This window comes from Procambarus clarkii, chromosome 88 (genome assembly GCF_040958095.1).
Source record: "Procambarus clarkii isolate CNS0578487 chromosome 88, FALCON_Pclarkii_2.0, whole genome shotgun sequence".
NCBI classification, from domain to species: domain Eukaryota; kingdom Metazoa; phylum Arthropoda; class Malacostraca; order Decapoda; family Cambaridae; genus Procambarus; species Procambarus clarkii.
The window spans coordinates 5,606,058-5,625,924 of record NC_091237.1 but is presented as its reverse complement, the minus strand read 5'-3'; the positions used below and the strand labels follow the sequence as shown (position 1 = coordinate 5,625,924).

Below are 19,867 nucleotides of genomic sequence, written 5' to 3'. Positions count from 1 at the left end.
CATCAGTGAGGCACTTGTGTTTGTTGCAGGTGTGTTATAGTCCATCACTGAGGCACATGTGGCTGTTGCAGGTGTGTTGCAGTTAATCTGTGAGGCACAGGTGGCTGCTGCAGGTGTGTTGCAGTTCATCAGTGAGGCACATGTTGTCGTGACGCTGAACCCCGGTTCATTCCGAACACAGCGATTACACAACACATAACACCTTGCCTCAACAACCGGTCCTACCACCGTGTACTCCTACACACACCAGACCCTTGAGACGTACCACTAGGTTTGTACTGGAACACAATGAATGAACATATGGAAGGTATTTAAAGGTCGTCGTGTTTTGTCATTTAATTACAAAGAATAGACTCTGACAAATAATTATATATTAACATACTCTATTAGGTCAATACACTTCCAATACCCATAGACCACTTAACCTCCGCGATCACCACCCACACTCGTAACTTCCCCCTAAGTCCCTAATACGGAATGATTACTACAACGCTCCACACCCGGTTAGTTTTACATTCAATACTCACATACTGCAGACTTAACTTGGTCACTAAGATCACATCAGGTTCTCGCATAGCTGTCTGCTACACTTCGTTGCTGCCGCAAACGGGGATCCAGAGGACTTGAAAGTTCAACTCCCACAATCAGACTGACTCCTGCCAACCATGGCCTCAAACGTTTCACCACGCCTCTCGAGGAAGGTATAATACGATTAACCTTATCCCTAGAGCGGTAACCTTGATCCTAGAAGCGTGACGAAGAATAATTCCTCTTTCCAGGAATTATTAATTTGGCTAAACAGCTTCGGTCTTAATCCATTGACCTTTCTTAGATATGTGATCTATAGTCTGTCTATTTACATGTACTTCCAATCATCATTCGTTAAGTGTTGTAGTAATGCTCCTCTAGCTAATAATTCCTACTGACTTGTGGATTTCAACAATGTGGCTGCTGCAGATGTGTTGCAGTCCATCAGTGAGGCACATGTGGCTGCTGCAGGTGTGTTGCAGTCCATCAGTGAGGCACATGTGGCTGTTGCAGGTGTGTTGCAGTCCATCAGTGAGGCACATGTGGCTGCTGCAGATGTGTTGCCATCCATCAGTAAAGCATATGTGGCTGTTGCAGCGTGTTGCAGTCCATCAGTGAGGCACACGTGGCTGTTGTAGGTGAGTTGCAGTTTATCAGTGAGGCACATGTGGCTGTTGCAGGTGTGTTGCAGTCCATCAGTGAGACACATGTGGCTGTAGCAAGTGTGTTGGAGTTCATCAGTGAGGCACTATTGTTTGTTGCAGGTGTGTTGCAGTCCGTCACTGAGGCACATGTGGCTGTTGCAGGTGTGTTGCAGTTAATCTGTGAGGCACAGGTGGCTGCTTCAGGTGTGTTGCAGTCCATCAGTGAGGCACATGTGGCTGTTGCAGGTGTGTTGCAGTCCATCAGTGAGGCACATGTGGCTGCTGCAGATGTGTTGCCATCCATCAGTAAAGCACATGTGGCTGTTGCTGGTGTGTTGCAGTCCATCAGTGAGGAACACGTGGCTGTTGTAGTTGAGTTGCAGTTCGTCAGTGAGGCACATGTGGCTGTTGTAGGTGTGTTGCAGTCCATCAGTGAGGCACTTGTGTTTGTTGCAGGTGTGTTGCAGTCCATCATTGAGGCACATGTGGCTGTTGCAGTTAATCTGTGAGGCACAGGTGGCTGCTGCAGGTGTGTTGCAGTTCATCAGTGAAGCACATGTGGCTGTTGCAGGTGTGTTGCAGTTCATCAGTGAGGCACAGGTGGCTGCTGCAGGTTTGTTGCAATTCATCAGTGGGGCACATGCGGCTGTTGCAGGTGTGTTGCAGTCCATCAATGAGGCACATGTGGCTGTTGCAGGTGTGTTGCAGTCCATCAGAGAGGCACAGGTGGCTGCTGCAGGTGTGTTGCAGTTCATCAGTGAGGCACATGTGGCTGTTGCAGGTGTGTTGCAGTCCATCAGTGAGGCATATGTGGCTGTTGCAGGTGTGTTGCAGTCCATCAGAGAGACACATGTGGCTGCTGCAGATGTGTTGCAGTCCATCAGTGAGGTACATGTGGCTGTTGCAGGTGTAATGCAGTCCATCAGTGAGGCACATATGGCTGCTGCAGGTGTTGCAGTCCATCAGTGAGGTACAAGTGGCTGTTGCAGGTGTGTTGCAGTCCATCAGTGAGACACATGTGGCTGTAGCAAGTGTGTTGGAGTTCATCAGTGAGGCACTATTGTTTGTTGCAGGTGTGTTGCAGTCCATCACTGAGGCACATGTGGGTGTTGCAGGTGTGTTGCAGTTAATCTGTGAGGCACAGGTGGCTGCTGCAGGTGTGTTGCAGTTCATCAGTGAGGCACATGTGACTGCTGCAGATGTGTTGCAGTCCATCAGTGAGGCACATGTGGCTGTTAAAGGTGTGTTGCAGTCCAACAGTGAGGCATATGTGGCTGCTGCAGATGTGTTGCCATCCATCAATAAAGCACATGTGGCTGTTGCAGGTGTGTTGCAGTCCATCAGTAAGGCACACGTGGCTGTTGCAGGTGTGTTGCAGTCCATCAGTGAGGAACACGTAGCTGTTGTAGTTGAGTTGCAGTTCATCAGTGAGGCACATGTGGCTGTTGTAGGTGTGTTGCAGTCCATCAGTGAGGCACATGTGGCTGTTGCAGGTGTGGTGCAGTCCATCAGTGAGGCACATGTGGCTGTTGCAAGTGTGTTGCAGTCCATCAGTGAGATAAATGTGGCTGGTGCAGGTGTGTTGCAGTTCATCAGTGAAGCACATGTGGCTGTTGCAGGTGTGTTGCAGTTCATCAGTGAGGCACAGGTGGCTGCTGCAGGTTTGTTGCAATTCATCAGTAGGGCACATGCGGCTGTTGCAGGTGTGTTGCAGTTCATCAGTGAGGCACAGGTGGCTGCTGCAGGTTTGTTGCAATTCATCAGTGGGGCACATGCGGCTGTTGCAGGTGTGTTGCAGTCCATCAATGAGGCACATGTGGCTGTTGCAGGTGTGTTGCAGTCCATCAGAGAGGCACAGGTGGCTGCTGCAGGTGTGTTGCAGTTCATCAGTGAGGCTACCTTGAGGCTACCTTGAGGCGCTTCCGGGGCTTAGTGTCCCCGCGGCCCGGTCGTCGACCAGGCCTCCCGGTTGCTGGACTGATCAACCAGGCTGTTAGACGCGGCTGCTCGCAGCCTGACGTATGAGTCACAGCCTGGTTGATCAGGTATTCTTTGGAGGTGCTTATCCAGTTCTCTCTTGAACACTGTGAGGGGTTTGCCAGTTATGCCCCTTATGTGTAGTGGAAGCGTGTTGAACAGTCTCGGGCCTCTGATGTTGATAGAGTTCTCTCTCAGAGTACCTGTTGCACCTCTGCTTTTCAACGGGGGTATTCTGCACATCCTGCCATGTCTTCTGGTCTCATGTGGTGTTATTTCTGTGTGCAGGTTTGGGACCAGCCCCTCAATTATTTTCCACGTGTAAATTATTATGTATCTCTCCCGCCTGCGCTCAAGGGAGTACAGATTTAGGCTCTTTAGTCGGTCCCAGTAATTTAGATGTTTTACTGAGTGGATTCTAGCAGTAAAGGATCTCTGCACGCTCTCTAGGTCAGCAATTTCTCCAGCTTTGAGGCACATGTGGCTGTTGCAGGTAAGTTGCAGTCCATCAGTGAGGCATATGTGGCTGTTGCAGGTGTGTTGCAGTCCATCAGAGAGACACATGTGGCTGCTGCAGATGTGTTGCAGTCCATCAGTGAGGTACATGTGGCTGTTGCAGGTGTAATGCAGTCCATCAGTGAGGCACATATGGCTGCTGCAGGTGTTGCAGTCCATCAGTGAGGTACAAGTGGCTGTTGCAGGTGTGTTGCAGTCCATCAGTGAGACACATGTGGCTGTAGCAAGTGTGTTGGAGTTCATCAGTGAGGCACTATTGTTTGTTGCAGGTGTGTTACAGTCCATCACTGAGGCACATGTGGCTGTTGCAGGTGTGTTGCAGTTAATCTGTGAGGCACAGGTGGCTGCTGCAGGTGTGTTGCAGTTCATCAGTGAGGCACATGTGACTGCTGCAGATGTGTTGCAGTCCATCAGTGAGGCACATGTGGCTGTTGAAGGTGTGTTGCAGTCCAACAGTGAGGCATATGTGGCTGCTGCAGATGTGTTGCCATCCATCAATAAAGCACATGTGGCTGTTGCAGGTGTGTTGCAGTCCATCAGTAAGGCACACGTGGCTGTTGCAGGTGTGTTGCAGTCCATCAGTGAGGAACACGTAGCTGTTGTAGTTGAGTTGCAGTTCATCAGTGAGGCACATGTGGCTGTTGTAGGTGTGTTGCAGTCCATCAGTGAGGCACATGTGGCTGTTGCAGGTGTGGTGCAGTCCATCAGTGAGGCACATGTGGCTGTTGCAAGTGTGTTGCAGTCCATCAGTGAGATAAATGTGGCTGGTGCAGGTGTGTTGCAGTTCATCAGTGAAGCACATGTGGCTGTTGCAGGTGTGTTGCAGTTCATCAGTGAGGCACATGTGGCTGCTGCAGGTTTGTTGCAATTCATCAGTAGGGCACATGCGGCTGTTGCAGGTGTGTTGCAGTCCATCAGAGAGGCACAGGTGGCTGCTGCAGGTGTGTTGCAGTTCATCAGTGAGGCACATGTGGCTGTTGCAGGTGTGTTGCAGTCCATCAGTGAGGCATATGTGGCTGTTGCAGGTGTGTTGCAGTCCATCAGAGAGACACATGTGGCTGCTGCAGATGTGTTGCAGTCCATCAGTGAGGTACATGTGGCTGTTGCAGGTGTAATGCAGTCCATCAGTGAGGCACATGTGGCTGCTGCAGGTGTTGCAGTCCATCAGTGAGGTACAAGTGGCTGTTGCAGGTGTGTTGCAGTCCATCAGTGAGGCACATGTGGCTGCTGCAGATGTGTTGCCATCCATCAGTAAAGCACATGTTGCTGTTGCAGGTGTGTTGCAGTCCATCAGTGAGGCACACGTGGCTGTTGTAGGTGAGTTGCAGTTCATCAGTGAGGCACATGTGGCTGTTGTAGGTGTGTTGCAGTCCATCAGTGAGGCACATGTGGCTCTTGCAGGTGTGTTGCAGTCCATCAGTGAGGCACACGTGGCTGCTGCAGGTGTGTTGCAGTTCATCAGTGAGGCACATGTGGCTGTTGCAGGTGTGTTGCAGTCCATCAGTGAGGCATATGTGGCTGTTGCAGGTGTGTTGCAGTCCATCAGAGAGACACATATGGCTGCTGCAGATGTGTTGCAATCCATCAGTGAGGTACATGTGGCTGTTGCAGGTGTAATGCAGTCCATCAGTGAGGCACATGTAGCAGCTGCAGGTGTTGCAGTCCATCAGTGAGGTACATGTGGCTGTTGCAGGTGTGTTGCAGTTCATCAGTGAGGCACATGTGGCTGTAGCAGGTGTGTTGCAGTTCATCAGTGAGGCACTTGTGTTTGTTGCAGGTGTGTTGCAGTCCATCACTGTGGCATATGTGGCTGTTGCAGGTGTGTTGCAGTTAATCTGTGAGGCAGAGGTGGCTGCTGCAGGTGTGTTGCAGTTCATCAGTGAGGCACATGTGGCTGCTGCAGATGTGTTGCAGTCCATCAGTGAGGCACATGTGGCTGCTGCAGGTGTGTTGCAGTCCATCATTGAGGCACATGTGGCTGTTGCAGGTGTGTTGCAGTCCATCAGTGAGGCACACGTGGCTGTTGTAGGTGAATTGCAGTTCATAAGTGAGGCACATGTGGCTGTTGTAGATGTGTTGCAGTCCATCAGTGAGGCACATGTGGCTGTTGCAGGTGTGTTGCAGTCCATCAGTGAGGCACATGTGGCTGCTGCAGATGTGTTGCTATCCATCAGTAAAGCACATGTTGCTGTTGTAGGTGTGGTGCAGTCCATCAGTGAGGCACAGGTGGCTGCTGCAAGTGTGTTGCAGTCCATCAGTGAGGCACATGTGGCTGTTGTAGGTGAGTTGCAGTTCATCAGTGAGGCACATGTGACTGTTGTAGGTGTGTTGCAGTCCATCAGTGAGGCACATGTGGCTGTTGCAGGTGTGGTGCAGTCCATCAGTGAGGCACAGGTGGCTGCTGCAGGTGTGTTGCAGTTCATCAGTGGTGCACATGTGGCTGTTGCAGGTGTGTTGCAGTCCATCAGTGAGGAACATGTGGCTGTTGCAGGTGTGATGCAGTTCATCAGTGAGGCACATGTGGATGTTGCAGGTGTGTTGCAGTCCATCAGTGAGGCACATGTGTCTGTTTCAGGTGTTTTGCAGTCCATCAGTGAGGCACATGACGCTGTTGCAGGTGTGTTGCAGTCCATCAGTAAGGCGCATGTTGCTGTTGTAGGTGTGTTGCAGTACATCAGTGAGGCACATGTGGCTGCTGCAGATATGTTGCAGACCATCAGTGAGGTAAATGTGGCTGTTGCAGGTGTGTTTCAGACCATCAGTGAGGTAAATGTAGCTGCTGCAGGTGTGTTGCAGTCCATCAGTGAGGCACATGTGGCTGTTGCAGGTGTGTTGCAGTCCGTCAGTGAGGTACATGTGGCTGCTGCAGATGTGTTGCAGTCCATCAGTGAGGCACATGCGGCTGTTGCAAGTGTGTTGCAGTCCATCAGTGAGACACAAGTGTATGTTGCATGTGTGTTGCAGTTCATCAGTGAGGCACATGTCGCTGTTGCAGGTGTGTTGCAGTCCATCAGTGAGGCGCATGTGGCTGTTGTAGGTGTGTTGCAGTCCATCAGTGAGGCACATGTGGCTGTTGCAGGTGTTTTGCAGTCCATCAGTGAGGCACAGGTGGCTGCTGCAGGTGTGTTGCAGTCCATCAGAGAGGCACATGAGGCTGTTGCAGATAGGTTGCAGCCCATCAGTGAGACACAAGTGGCTGCTGCAGATATGTTGCAGAACATCAGTGAGGTAAATGTGGCTGTTGCAGGTGTGTTTCAGACCATCAGTGAGGTAAATGTAGGTGATGCAGGTGTGTTGCAGTTCATCCGTGAAGCACATGTGGCTGTTCCAGGTGTGCTGCAGTCCGTCAGTGAGGCACATGTCGCTGCTGCAGGTGTGTTGCAGTCCATTAGTGAGGTACATGTGGCTTTTGCAGGTGTTTTGCAGTCCATCAGTGAGGAACATGTGGCTGTAGCAGGTGTGTTGGAGTTCATCAGTGAGGCACATGTGGCTGCTGCAGGAGTGTTGCAGTTCATCAGTGAAGCACATGTGGCTGCTGCAGGTGTGTTGCAGTCCATCAGTGAGGAACATGTGGCTGTTACAGGTGTGTTGGAGTTCATCAGTGAGGCACAGGTGGCTGCTGCAGGTGTGTTGCAGTCCATCAGTGAGGCACATGTGGCTGCTGCAGATATGTTGCAGACCATCAGTGAGGTAAATGTGGCTGTTGCAGGTGTATTGCAGTTCATCAGTTAAACACATGTGGCTGCTGCAGGTATGTTGCAATCCATCAGTGAGGCACGTGTGGCTGTTGCAGGTGTGTTGCAATTCTTCGGTGAGGCACAAGTGGATGTTGCAAGTGTGTTGCAGTTCATCAGTGAAGCAGATGTGGCTGTTACATGTGTGATGCAGTTCATCAGTGAGGCACAGGTGGCTGCTGCAGGTGTGTTGCAATTCATCAGTGAGGCACATGTGGCTGTTGCAGGTGTGTTGCAGTCCATCAGTGTCGAATATGTGGCGGTTGTAGGTGTGTTGCAGTCCATCAGTGAGGTAAATGTGGCTACTGCAGGTGTGTTGCAGTTCATCAGTGAAGCACATGTAGCTGCTGCAGGTGTGTTGCAGTCCATCAGTGAGGCACATGTGGCTGCTGAAGGTGTGTTGCAGTCCATCAGTGAGGCACATGTGGCTGTTGCAAGTGTGTTGCAGTACATCAATGAGGCACAAGTGTCTGTTGCAGGTGTGATGCAATCCATCAGTGAGGCACAGGTGGCTGCTGCAGGTGTGTTGCAGTTCATCACTGAAGCACGTGTGGCTGTTGCAGGTGTGTTGCAGTCCATCAGTGAGGGACATGTGGCTGTTGCAGGTGTGATGCAGTCCATCAGTGAGGCACAGATGGCTGCTGCAGGTGTGTTGCAGTTCATCAGTGAGGCAAATGTGGCTGTTGCAGGTGTGTTGCAGTCCATCAGTGAGGCATATGTGGCTGTTGCAGGTGTGTTGCAGTCCATCAGAGAGGCACATGTGGCTGCTGCAGATGTGTTGCAGTCCATCAGTGAGGTAAATGTGGCTGCTGAAGGTGTGTTGCAGTCCATCAGTGAGGCACATGTGGCTGCTGCAGATGTGTTGCAGTTCATCAGTGAGGCACATGCGGCTGTTGCAAGTGTGTTGCAGTCCATCAGTGAGGCACAAGTGTCTGTTGCAGGTTTGTTGCAGTTCATCAGTGAGGCATATGTCGCTGTTGCAGGTGTGGTGCAGTCCATCAGTGAGGCACAGGTGGCTGCTGCAGGTGTGTTGCAGTTCATCATTGGTGCACATGTAGCTGTTGCAGGTGTGTTGCAGTCCATCAGTGAGGAACATGTGGCTGTTGCAGGTGTGATGCAGTTCATCAGTGAGGCACATGTGGATGTTGCAGGTGTGTTGCAGTCCATCAGTGAGGCACATGTGGCTGTTGCAGGTGTGTTGCAGTCCATCAGTGTCGAATATGTGGCGGTTGTAGGTGTGTTGCAGTCCATCAGTGAGGTAAATGTGGCTACTGCAGGTGTGTTGCAGTTCATCAGTGAAGCACATGTAGCTGCTGCAGGTGTGTTGCAGTCCATCAGTGAGGCACATGTGGCTGCTGCAGATGTGTTGCAGTCCATCAGTGAGGCACATGTGGCTGCTGAAGGTGTGTTGCAGTCCATCAGTGAGGCACATGTGGCTGTTGCAAGTGTGTTGCAGTACATCAATGAGGCACAAGTGTCTGTTGCAGGTGTGATGCAATCCATCAGTGAGGCACAGGTGGCTGCTGCAGGTGTGTTGCAGTTCATCACTGAAGCACGTGTGGCTGTTGCAGGTGTGTTGCAGTCCATCAGTGAGGGACATGTGGCTGTTGCAGGTGTGATGCAGTCCATCAGTGAGGCACAGATGGCTGCTGCAGGTGTGTTGCAGTTCATCAGTGAGGCAAATGTGGCTGTTGCAGGTGTGTTGCAGTCCATCAGTGAGGCATATGTGGCTGTTGCAGGTGTGTTGCAGTCCATCAGAGAGGCACATGTGGCTGCTGCAGATGTGTTGCAGTCCATCAGTGAGGTAAATGTGGCTGCTGAAGGTGTGTTGCAGTCCATCAGTGAGGCACATGTGGCTGCTGCAGATGTGTTGCAGTTCATCAGTGAGGCACATGCGGCTGTTGCAAGTGTGTTGCAGTCCATCAGTGAGGCACAAGTGTCTGTTGCAGGTTTGTTGCAGTTCATCAGTGAGGCATATGTCGCTGTTGCAGGTGTGGTGCAGTCCATCAGTGAGGCACAGGTGGCTGCTGCAGGTGTGTTGCAGTTCATCATTGGTGCACATGTAGCTGTTGCAGGTGTGTTGCAGTCCATCAGTGAGGAACATGTGGCTGTTGCAGGTGTGATGCAGTTCATCAGTGAGGCACATGTGGATGTTGCAGGTGTGTTGCAGTTCATCAGTGAGGCACATGTGGCTGTTGCAAGTTTGTTGCAGTTCATCAGTGAGGCACATGTGTCTGTTGCAGGTGTGTTTCAGTCCATCAGTGAGGCACAGGTGGCTGCTGCAGGTGTGTTGCAGTCCATCAGAGAGGCACATGTGGCTGCTGCAGATGTGTTGCAGTCCATCAGTGAGACACATGTGGCTGCTGCATATATGTTGCAGACCATCAGTGAGGTAAATGTGGCTGCTGCACGTGTGTTGCAGTTCATCAGTGAAGCACATGTGTCTGTTGCAGGTGTGTTGCAGTCCATCAGTGAGGCTCATGTGGCTGCTGCAGGTGTGTTGCAGTCCATCAGTGAATTACATGTAGCTGTTGCAGGTGTGTTGCAGTTCATCAGTGAGGCACTTGTGTTTGTTGCAGGTGTGTTGCATTCCATCACTGAGGCACATGTGGCCGTTGCAGGTGTGGTGCAGTTCATCAGTGAGGCACAGGTGGCTGCTGCAGGTTTGTTGCAATTAGTCAGTGGGGCACATGTGGCTGTTGCAGGTGTGTTGCAGTCCATCAGTGAGGCACATGTGGCTGTTGCAGGTGTGTTGCAGTCCATCAGTGAGGCACATGTGGCTGTTGCAGGTGTTTTGCAGTCCTTCAGTGAGGCATATGTGGCTGTTGCAGGTGTGTTGCAGTATATCAGTGAAGCACATGTAGCTGCTGCAGGTGTGTTGCAGTTAATCTGTGAGGCACAGGTTGGCTGCTGCAGGTGTGTTGCAGTTCATCAGTTAGGCACATGTGGCTGTTGCAGGTGTTTTGTAGTCCATCAGTGTGGAATATGTGGCGGTTGCAGGTGTGTTGCAGTCCATCAGTGAGGTAAATGTGGCTACTGCAGGTGTGTTGCAGTATATCAGTGAAGCACATGTAGCTGCTGCAGGTGTGTTGCAGTTAATCTGTGAGGCACAGGTTGGCTGCTGCAGGTGTGTTGCAGTCCATCAGTGAGGCACCTGTGGCTGCTGAAGGTGTGTTGCAGTCCATCAGTGAGGCACATATGGTTGTTGCAGGTGTGTTGCAGTCCATCAGTGAGGTAAATGTGGCTGGTGCAGTTGTGTTGCAGTTTATCAGTGAAGCACATGTGGCTGTTGCAGGTGTGTTGCAGTTCATCAGTGAGGCACATGTGGCTGCTGCAGGTGTGTTGCAGTCCATCAGTGAGGCACAGGTGGCTGCTGCAGGTGTGTTGCATTTCATCAGTGGTGCACATGTGGCTGCTGCAGGTGTGTTGCAGTCCATCAGAGAGGCACATGTGGCTGCTGCAGATGTGTTGCAGTCCATCAGCGAGACACATGTGGCTGCTACAGATATGTGGCAGACCATCAGTGAGGTAAATGTGGCTGCTGCAGGTAAGTTGCAGTTCATCAGTGAGGCCCATGTGGCTGCTGCAGGTGTGTTGCAGTCCATCAGTGAATTACAAGTTGCTGTTGCAGGTGTGTTGCAGTTCATCAGTAAGGAACTTGTGTTTGTTGCAGGTGTGTTGCAGTCCATCACTGAGTCACATGTGGCGGTTTATGTGGCTGCTGCAGGTGTGTTGCAGTCCATCAGTGAGGCACATGTGGCTGCTGCAGATGTGTTGCTGTCCATCAGCGAGGTAAATGTGGCTGCTGAAGGTGTGTTGCAGTCCATCATTGAGGCACATGTGGCTGTTGCAGGTGTGTTGCAGTCCATCAGTGAGGCACATGTGGCTGCTGCAGATGTGTTGCAGTCCATCAGTGAGGCACATGCGCTGTTGCAAGGGTGTTGCAGTCCATCAGTGAGGCACATGTGGCTGCTGCAGATGTGTTGCAGTCCATCAGTGAGGTAAATGTGGCTGCTGAAGGTGTGTTGCAGTTCATCAGTGAGGCCCCTGTGGCTGTTGCAGGTGTGTTGCAGTACATCAGTGAGGCACAAGAGGCTGCTGCAGGTGTGTTGCAGTCCATCAGAGAGGCACATGTGGCTGTTGCAGATAGGTTGCAGTCCATCAGTGAGACACATGTGGCTGCTGCAGATATGTTGCAGACCATTAGTGAGGTAAATGTGGCTGTTCCAGGTGTGTTTCAGACTATCAGTAAGGTGAATGTAGCTGCTGCAGGTGTGTTGCAGTTCATCAGTGAAGCACATGTGGCTGTTGTAGGTGTGCTGCAGTCCGTCAGTGAGGCACATGTCGCTGCTGCAGGTGTGTTGCAGTCCATCAGTGAGGAACTATTGTTTGTTGCAGGTGTGTTGTAGTCCATCACTGAGGCACATGTGGCTGTTGCAGATGTGTTGCAGTAAATCTGTGAGGCACAGGTGGCTGCTGCAGGTGAGTTGCAATCCAATAGTGAGGCACATGTGGCTGTTGCAGGTGTGTTGCAGTCCATCAGTGTGGCACATGTGGCTGTTGCAGGTGTGGTGCAGTCCATCAGTGAGGCACAGGTGGCTGCTGCAGGTGTGTTGCAGTTCATCAGTGGTGCACATGTGGCTGTTGCAGGTGTGTTGCAGTCCATCAGTGAGGAACATGTGGCTGTTGCAGGTGTGATGCAGTTCATCAGTGAGGCACATGTGGATGTTGCAGGTGTGTTGCAGTATATCAGTGAGGCACATGTGGCTGTTGCAGGTGTGTTGCAGTCCATCAGTGAGGCACATGTGTCCGTTGCAGGTGTGTTTCAGTCCATCAGTGAGGCACAGGTGGCTGCTGCAGGTGTGTTGCAGTAAATCTGTGAGGCACAGGTGGCTGCTGCAGGTGAGTTGCAATCCAATAGTGAGGCACATGTGGCTGTTGCAGGTGTGTTGCAGTCCATCAGTGGTGCACATGTGGCTGTTGCAGGTGTGTTGCAGTCCATCAGTGAGGAACATGTGGCTGTTGCAGGTGTGATGCAGTTCATCAGTGAGGCACATGTGGATGTTGCAGGTGTGTTGCAGTCCATCAGTGAGGCACATGTGGCTGTTGCAGGTGTGTTGCAGTCCATCAGTGAGGCACATGTGTCCGTTGCAGGTGTGTTTCAGTCCATCAGTGAGGCACAGGTGGCTGCTGCAGGTGTGTTGCAGTCCATCAGAGAGGCACATGTGGCTGCTGCAGATGTGTTGCAGTCCATCAGTGAGACACATGTGGCTGCTACAGATATGTTGCAGACCATCAGTGAGGTAAATGTGGCTGCTGCAGGTGTTGCAGTTCATCAGTGAAGTACATGTGGCTGTTACAGGTGTGTTGCAGTCCATCAGTGAGGCACTTGTGTTTGTTGCAGGTGTGTTGCAGTCCATCACAGAGGCACATGTGGCTGTTGATGTGGCTGCTGCAGGTGTGTTGCAGTCCATCAGTGAGGCACATGTGGCTGCTGCAGATGTGTTGCAGTCCATCAGTGAGGTAAATGTGGCTGCTGAAGGTGTGTTGCAGTTCATCAGTGAAGCACAGGTGGCTGCTGAAGGTGTTTTGCAGTCCATCATTGAGGCACATGTGGCTGTTGCAGGTGTGTTGCAGTCCATCAGTGAGGCACATGTGGCTGCTGCAGATGTGTTGCAGTCCATCAGTGAGGCACATGCGCTGTTGCAGTCCATCAATGAGGCATAAGTGTCTGTTGCAGGTGTGTTGCAGTCCATCAGTGAGGCGCATGTGGCTGTTGTAGGTGTGTTGCAGTCCATCAGTGAGGCCCCTGTGGCTGTTGCGGGTGTGTTGCAGTACATCAGTGAGGCACAGGAGGCTGCTGCAGGTGTGTTGCAGTCCATCAGTGAGGCACATGTGGCTGTTGCAGGTGTGTTGCAGTCCATCAGTGAGGCACATGTGTCTGTTGCAGGTGTGTTTCAGTCCATCAGTGAGGCACAGGTGGCTGCTGCAGGTGTGTTGCAGTCCATCAGAGAGGCACATGTGGCTGCTGCAGATGTGTTGCAGTCCATCAGTGAGACACATGTGGCTGCTACAGATATGTTGCAGACCATCAGTGAGGTAAATGTGGCTGCTGCAGGTGTTGCAGTTCATCAGTGAAGCACATGTAGCTGTTGCAGGTGTGTTGCAGTCCATCAGTGAGGCACTTGTGTTTGTTGCAGGTGTGTTGCAGTCCATCACTGAGGCACGTGTGGCAGTTGATGTGGCTACTGCAGGTGTGTTGCAGTCCATCAGTGAGGCACATGTGGCTGCTGCAGATGTGTTGCAGTCCATCAGTGAGGTAAATGTGGCTGCTGAAGGTGTGTTGCAGTTCATCAGTGAAGCACAGGTGGCTGCTGAAGGTGCGTTGCAGTCCATCAGTGAGGCACATGTGGCTGTTGCAGGTGTGTTGCAGTCCATCACTGAGGCACATGTGGCTGTTGCAGATGTGTTGCAGTAAATCTGTGAGGCACAGGTGGCTGCTGCAGGTGAGTTGCAGTCCATCAGTGAGGCACATGTGGCTGCTGCAGGTGTGTTGCAGTTCATCAGTGAAGCAAATGTGGCTGCTGCAGGTGTGTTGCAGAACATCAATGAGAAACATGTGGCTGTTGCAGGTGTGTTGGAGTCCATCAGTGAGGCACAGGTGTGTTGCATTCCATCAGTGAGGCAAATGTGGTTGCTGCAGATATGTTGCAGACCATCAGTGAGGTAAATGTGGCTGTTGCAGGTGTGTTGCAGTTCATCAGTTAAGCACATGTGGCTGCTGCAGGTATGTTGCAATCCATCAGTGAGGCACATGTGGCTGTTGCAGGTGTGTTGCAGTCCATCAGTGAGGCACATTTGGCTGCTGCAGGTGTTGCAGTCCATCAGTGAGGTACATGTGGATGTTGCAGGTGTGTTGCAGTCCATCAGTGAGGCACATGTGGCTGTAGCAGGTGTGTTGCAGTTCATCTGTGAGGCACTTTTGTTTGTTGCAGGTGTGTTGCAGTCCATCACTGAGGCACATGTGGCTGTTGCAGGTGTGTTGCAGTTAATCTGTGAGGTACATGTGGCTGCTGCAGGTGTGTTGCAGTTCATCAGTCATGCACATGTGGCTGCTGCAGATGTGTTGCAGTCCATCAGTGAGGCACATGTGGCTGCTACAGGTGTGTTGCCGTCCATCAGTGAGGCACATGTGGCTGTTGCAGGTGTGTTGCAGTCCATCAGTGAGGCACATGTGGTTGCTGCAGATGTGTTGCCATCCATCAGTAAAGCACATGTGGCTGTTGCAGGTGTGTTGCAGTCCATCAGTGAAGCTCATGTGGCTGTTGCAGGTGTGTTGCAGTCCATCAGTGAGGCACATGTGGCTGCTGCAGATGTGTTGCAGTCCATCAGTGACGTAAATGTGGCTGCTGAAGGTGTGTTGCAGTTCATCAGTGAAGCACAGGTGGCTGCTGAAGGTGCGTTGCAGTCCATCAGTGAGGCACATGTGGCTGTTGCAGGTGTGTTGCAGTCCATCAGTGAGGCACATGCGGCTGTTGCAAGTGTATTGCAGTCCATCAATGAGGCACAAGTGTCTGTTGCAGGTGTGTTGCAGTCCATCAGTGAGGCGCATGTGGCTGTTGTAGGTGTGTTGCAGTCCATCAGTGAGGCCCATGTGGCTGTTGCAGGTGTGTTGCAGTCCATCAGTGAGGCACATGCGGCTGCTGCAGGTGTGTTGCAGTCCATCAGTAAGGAACATGTGGCTGCTACAGATATGTTGCAGACCATCAGTGAGGTAAATGTGGCTGCTGCAGGTGTTGCAGTTCATCAGTGAAGTACATGTGGCTGTTGCAGGTGTGTTGCAGTCCATCAGTGAGGCACTTGTGTTTGTTGCAGGTGTGTTGCAGTCCATCACTGAGGCACATGTGGCTGTTGATGTGGCTGCTGCAGGTGTGTTGCAGTTCATCAGAGAGGCACATCTGGCTGTTGCAGATAGGTTGCAGTCCATCAGTGAGACACATGTGGCTGCTGCAGGTGTATCAGACCATCAGTAAGGTAAATGTAGCTGCAGCAGATGTGTTGCAGTTCATCAGTGAAGCACATGTGGCTGTTGCAGGTGTGCTGCAGTCCGTCAGTGAGGCACATGTCGCTGCTGCAGGTGTGTTGCAGTCTATCAGTGAGGTATATGTGGCTGTTGCAGGTGTGTTGCAGTCCATCAGTGAGGCACATGTGGCTGTAGCAGGTGTGTTGGAGTTCATCAGTGAGGCACTATTGTTTGTTGCAGGTGTGATGTAGTCCATCACTGAGGCACATGTCGCTGTTGCAGATGTGTTGCAGTAAATCTGTGAGGCACAGGTGGCTGCTGCAGGTGAGTTGCAGTCCATCAGTGAGGCACATGTGGCTGCTGCAGGTGTGTTGCAGTTCATCAGTGAAGCAAATGTGGCTGCTGCAGGTGTGTTGCAGAACATCAGTGAGAAACATGTGGCTGTTGCAGGTGTGTTGGAGTCCATCAGTGAGGCACAGGTGTGTTGCAGTCCATCAGTGAGGCAAATGTGGTTGCTGCAGATATGTTGCAGACCATCAGTGAGGTAAATGTGGCTGTTGCAGGTGTGTTGCAGTTCATCAGTTAAGCACATGTGGCTGCTGCAGGTATGTTGCAATCCATCAGTGAGGCACATGTGGCTGTTGCAGGTGTGTTGCAGTCCATCAGTGAGGCACATGTGGCTGCTGCAGGTGTTGCAGTCCATCAGTGAGGTACATGTGGCTGTTGCAGGTGTGTTGCAGTCCATCAGTGAGGCACATGTGGCTGTAGCAGGTGTGTTGCAGTTCATCTGTGAGGCACTTTTGTTTGTTGCAGGTGTGTTGCAGTCCATCACTGAGGCACATGTGGCTGTTGCCGGTGTGTTGCAGTTAATCTGTGAGGCACATGTGGCTGCTGCAGGTGTGTTGCAGTTCATCAGTCATGCACATGTGGCTGCTGCAGATGTGTTGCAGTCCATCAGTGAGGCACATGTGGCTGCTACAGGTGTGTTGCCGTCAATCAGTGAGGCACATGTGGCTGTTGCAGGGGTGTTGCAGTCCATCAGTGAGGCACATGTGGCTGCTGCAGATGTGTTGCCATCCATCAGTAAAGCACATGTGGCTGTTGCAGGTGTGTTGCAGTCCATCAGTGAAGCTCATGTGGCTGTTGCAGGTGTGTTGCAGTCCATCAGTGAGGCACATGTGGCTGCTGCAGGTGTGTTGCAGTCCATCAGTAAATTACATGTGGCTGTTGCAGGTGTGTTGCAGTTCATCAGAGAGGCACTTGTGTTTGTTGCAGGTGTGTTGCAGTCCATCACTGAGGCACATGTGGCTGTTGCAGGTGTGTTGCAGTTCATCAGTGAGGCACAGGTGGCTGCTGCAGGTTTGTTGCAATTCATCAGTGGGGCACATGTGGCTGTTGCAGGTGTGTTGCAGTCAATCAGTGAGGCACATGTGGCTGTTGCAGGTGTGTTGCAGTCCATCAGTGAGGCACAGGTGGCTGCTGCAGGTGTGTTGCAGTCCATCAGTGAGGCAATCGTGGCTGCTGCAGATATGTTGCAGACCATCAGTGAGGTAAATGTGGCTGTTGTAGGTGTGTTGCAGTTCATCAGTTAAGCACATGTGGCTGCAGCAGATATGTTGCAATCCATCAGTGAGGCACATGTGGCTGTTGCAGGTGTGTTGCAGTCCATCAGTGAGGCACATGTGGCTGCTGCAGGTGTTGCAGTCCATCAGTGAGGTACATGTGGCTGTTGCAGGTGTGTTGCAGTCCATCAGTGAGGGACATGTGGCTGTAGCAGGTGTGTTGGAGTTCATCGGTGAGGCACTATTGTTTGTTGCAGGAGTGTTGTAGTCCATCACTGAGGCACATGTTGCTGTTGCAGATGTGTTGCAGTCAATCTGTGAGGCACAGGTGGCTGCTGCAGGTGAGTTGCAGTCCATCAGTGAGGCACATGTGGCTGCTGCAGGTGTGTTGCAGTTCATCAGTGAAGCAAATGTGGCTGCTGCAGGTGTGTTGCAGTGCATCAGTGAGGAACATGTGGCTCTTGCAGGTGTGTTGGAGTCCATCAGTGAGGCACAGGTGGTTGCTGCAGGTGTGTTGCAGTCCATCAGTGAGGCACACGTGGCTGCTGCAGATATGTTGCAGACCATCAGTGAGGTAAATTTGGCTGTTGCAGTTCATCAGTTAAGCACATGTGGCTGCAGCAGGTATGTTGCAATCCATCAGTGAGGCACATGTGGCTGTTGCAGGTGTGTTGCAGTCCATCAGTGAGGCACATGTGGCTGCTGCAGGTGTTGCAGTCCATCAGTGAGGTACATGTGGCTGTTGCAGGTGTGTTGCAGTCCATCAGTGAGGCACATGTGGCTGTAGCAGGTGTGTTGCAGTTCATCAGTGAGGCACTTGTGTTTGTTGCAGGTGTGTTGCAGTCCATCACTGAGGCACATGTGGCTGTTGCAGGTGTAATGCAGTCTATCAGTGAGGCACATGTGGCTGCTGCAGGTGTTGCAGTCCATCAGTGAGGTACATGTGGCTGTTGCAGGTGTGTTGCAGTCTATCAGTGAGGTATATGTGGCTGTTGCAGGTGTGTTGCAGTCCATCAGTGAGGCACATGTGGCTGTAGCAGGTGTGTTGGAGTTCATCAGTGAGGCACTATTGTTTGTTGCAGGTGTGATGTAGTCCATCACTGAGGCACATGTCGCTGTTGCAGATGTGTTGCAGTAAATCTGTGAGGCACAGGTGGCTGCTGCAGGTGAGTTGCAGTCCATCAGTGAGGCACATGTGGCTGCTGCAGGTGTGTTGCAGTTCATCAGTGAAGCAAATGTGGCTGCTGCAGGTGTGTTGCAGAACATCAGTGAGAAACATGTGGCTGTTGCAGGTGTGTTGGAGTCCATCAGTGAGGCACAGGTGTGTTGCATTCCATCAGTGAGGCAAATGTGGTTGCTGCAGATATGTTGCAGACCATCAGTGAGGTAAATGTGGCTGTTGCAGGTGTGTTGCAGTTCATCAGTTAAGCACATGTGGCTGCTGCAGGTATGTTGCAATCCATCAGTGAGGCACATGTGGCTGTTGCAGGTGTGTTGCAGTCCATCAGTGAGGCACATTTGGCTGCTGCAGGTGTTGCAGTCCATCAGTGAGGTACATGTGGATGTTGCAGGTGTGTTGCAGTCCATCAGTGAGGCACATGTGGCTGTAGCAGGTGTGTTACAGTTCATCTGTGAGGCACTTTTGTTTGTTGCAGGTGTGTTGCAGTCCATCACTGAGGCACATGTGGCTGTTGCAGGTGTGTTGCAGTTAATCTGTGAGGTACATGTGGCTGCTGCAGGTGTGTTGCAGTTCATCAGTCATGCACATGTGGCTGCTGCAGATGTGTTGCAGTCCATCAGTGAAGCTCATGTGGCTGTTGCAGGTGTGTTGCAGTCCATCAGTGAGGCACATGTGGCTGCTGCAGATGTGTTGCAGTCCATCAGTGACGTAAATGTGGCTGCTGAAGGTGTGTTGCAGTTCATCAGTGAAGCACAGGTGGCTGCTGAAGGTGCGTTGCAGTCCATCAGTGAGGCACATGTGGCTGTTGCAGGTGTGTTGCAGTCCATCAGTGAAGCAAATGTGGCTGCTGCAGGTGTGTTGCAGTGCATCAGTGAGGAACATGTGGCTCTTGCAGGTGTGTTGGAGTCCATCAGTGAGGCACAGGTGGTTGCTGCAGGTGTGTTGCAGTCCATCAGTGAGGCACACGTGGCTGCTGCAGATATGTTGCAGACCATCAGTGAGGTAAATTTGGCTGTTGCAGTTCATCAGTTAAGCACATGTGGCTGCAGCAGGTATGTTGCAATCCATCAGTGAGGCACATGTGGCTGTTGCAGGTGTGTTGCAGTCCATCAGTGAGGCACATGTGGCTGCTGCAGGTGTTGCAGTCCATCAGTGAGGTACATGTGGCTGTTGCAGGTGTGTTGCAGTCCATCAGTGAGGCACATGTGGCTGTAGCAGGTGTGTTGCAGTTCATCAGTGAGGCACTTGTGTTTGTTGCAGGTGTGTTGCAGTCCATCACTGAGGCACATGTGGCTGTTGCAGGTGTAATGCAGTCTATCAGTGAGGCACATGTGGCTGCTGCAGGTGTTGCAGTCCATCAGTGAGGTACATGTGGCTGTTGCAGGTGTGTTGCAGTCTATCAGTGAGGTATATGTGGCTGTTGCAGGTGTGTTGCAGTCCATCAGTGAGGCACATGTGGCTGTAGCAGGTGTGTTGGAGTTCATCAGTGAGGCACTATTGTTTGTTGCAGGTGTGATGTAGTCCATCACTGAGGCACATGTCGCTGTTGCAGATGTGTTGCAGTAAATCTGTGAGGCACAGGTGGCTGCTGCAGGTGAGTTGCAGTCCATCAGTGAGGCACATGTGGCTGCTGCAGGTGTGTTGCAGTTCATCAGTGAAGCAAATGTGGCTGCTGCAGGTGTGTTGCAGAACATCAGTGAGAA

The 19,867-nt window shown here is 51.8% G+C and overlaps 1 protein-coding gene across 1 annotated transcript in view; it reads left to right on the top strand.

Moving 5' to 3' along the window:
• The window catches only part of LOC138358994 (fap1 adhesin-like), a 199,653-nt gene that overhangs the window by 5,146 nt on the left and 174,640 nt on the right, over window positions 1-19,867 (top strand). The window contains exons 3-22 of the mRNA XM_069317485.1: window positions 1,136-1,292; window positions 1,419-1,628; window positions 1,744-1,869; window positions 2,498-2,641; window positions 2,792-2,917; window positions 4,187-4,330; window positions 4,857-4,982; window positions 5,653-5,904; window positions 6,745-6,912; window positions 7,417-7,710; window positions 7,879-8,004; window positions 8,383-8,508; window positions 8,887-9,012; window positions 9,391-9,516; window positions 10,611-10,778; window positions 10,947-11,072; window positions 11,630-11,797; window positions 13,600-13,718; window positions 15,413-15,494; window positions 16,446-16,571. Of these exons, the coding sequence (XP_069173586.1) occupies window positions 1,136-1,292; window positions 1,419-1,628; window positions 1,744-1,869; window positions 2,498-2,641; window positions 2,792-2,917; window positions 4,187-4,330; window positions 4,857-4,982; window positions 5,653-5,904; window positions 6,745-6,912; window positions 7,417-7,710; window positions 7,879-8,004; window positions 8,383-8,508; window positions 8,887-9,012; window positions 9,391-9,516; window positions 10,611-10,778; window positions 10,947-11,072; window positions 11,630-11,797; window positions 13,600-13,718; window positions 15,413-15,494; window positions 16,446-16,571 (3,040 nt within the window). The remainder of the gene's footprint in view (window positions 1-1,135; window positions 1,293-1,418; window positions 1,629-1,743; window positions 1,870-2,497; window positions 2,642-2,791; window positions 2,918-4,186; window positions 4,331-4,856; window positions 4,983-5,652; window positions 5,905-6,744; window positions 6,913-7,416; window positions 7,711-7,878; window positions 8,005-8,382; window positions 8,509-8,886; window positions 9,013-9,390; window positions 9,517-10,610; window positions 10,779-10,946; window positions 11,073-11,629; window positions 11,798-13,599; window positions 13,719-15,412; window positions 15,495-16,445; window positions 16,572-19,867) is intronic.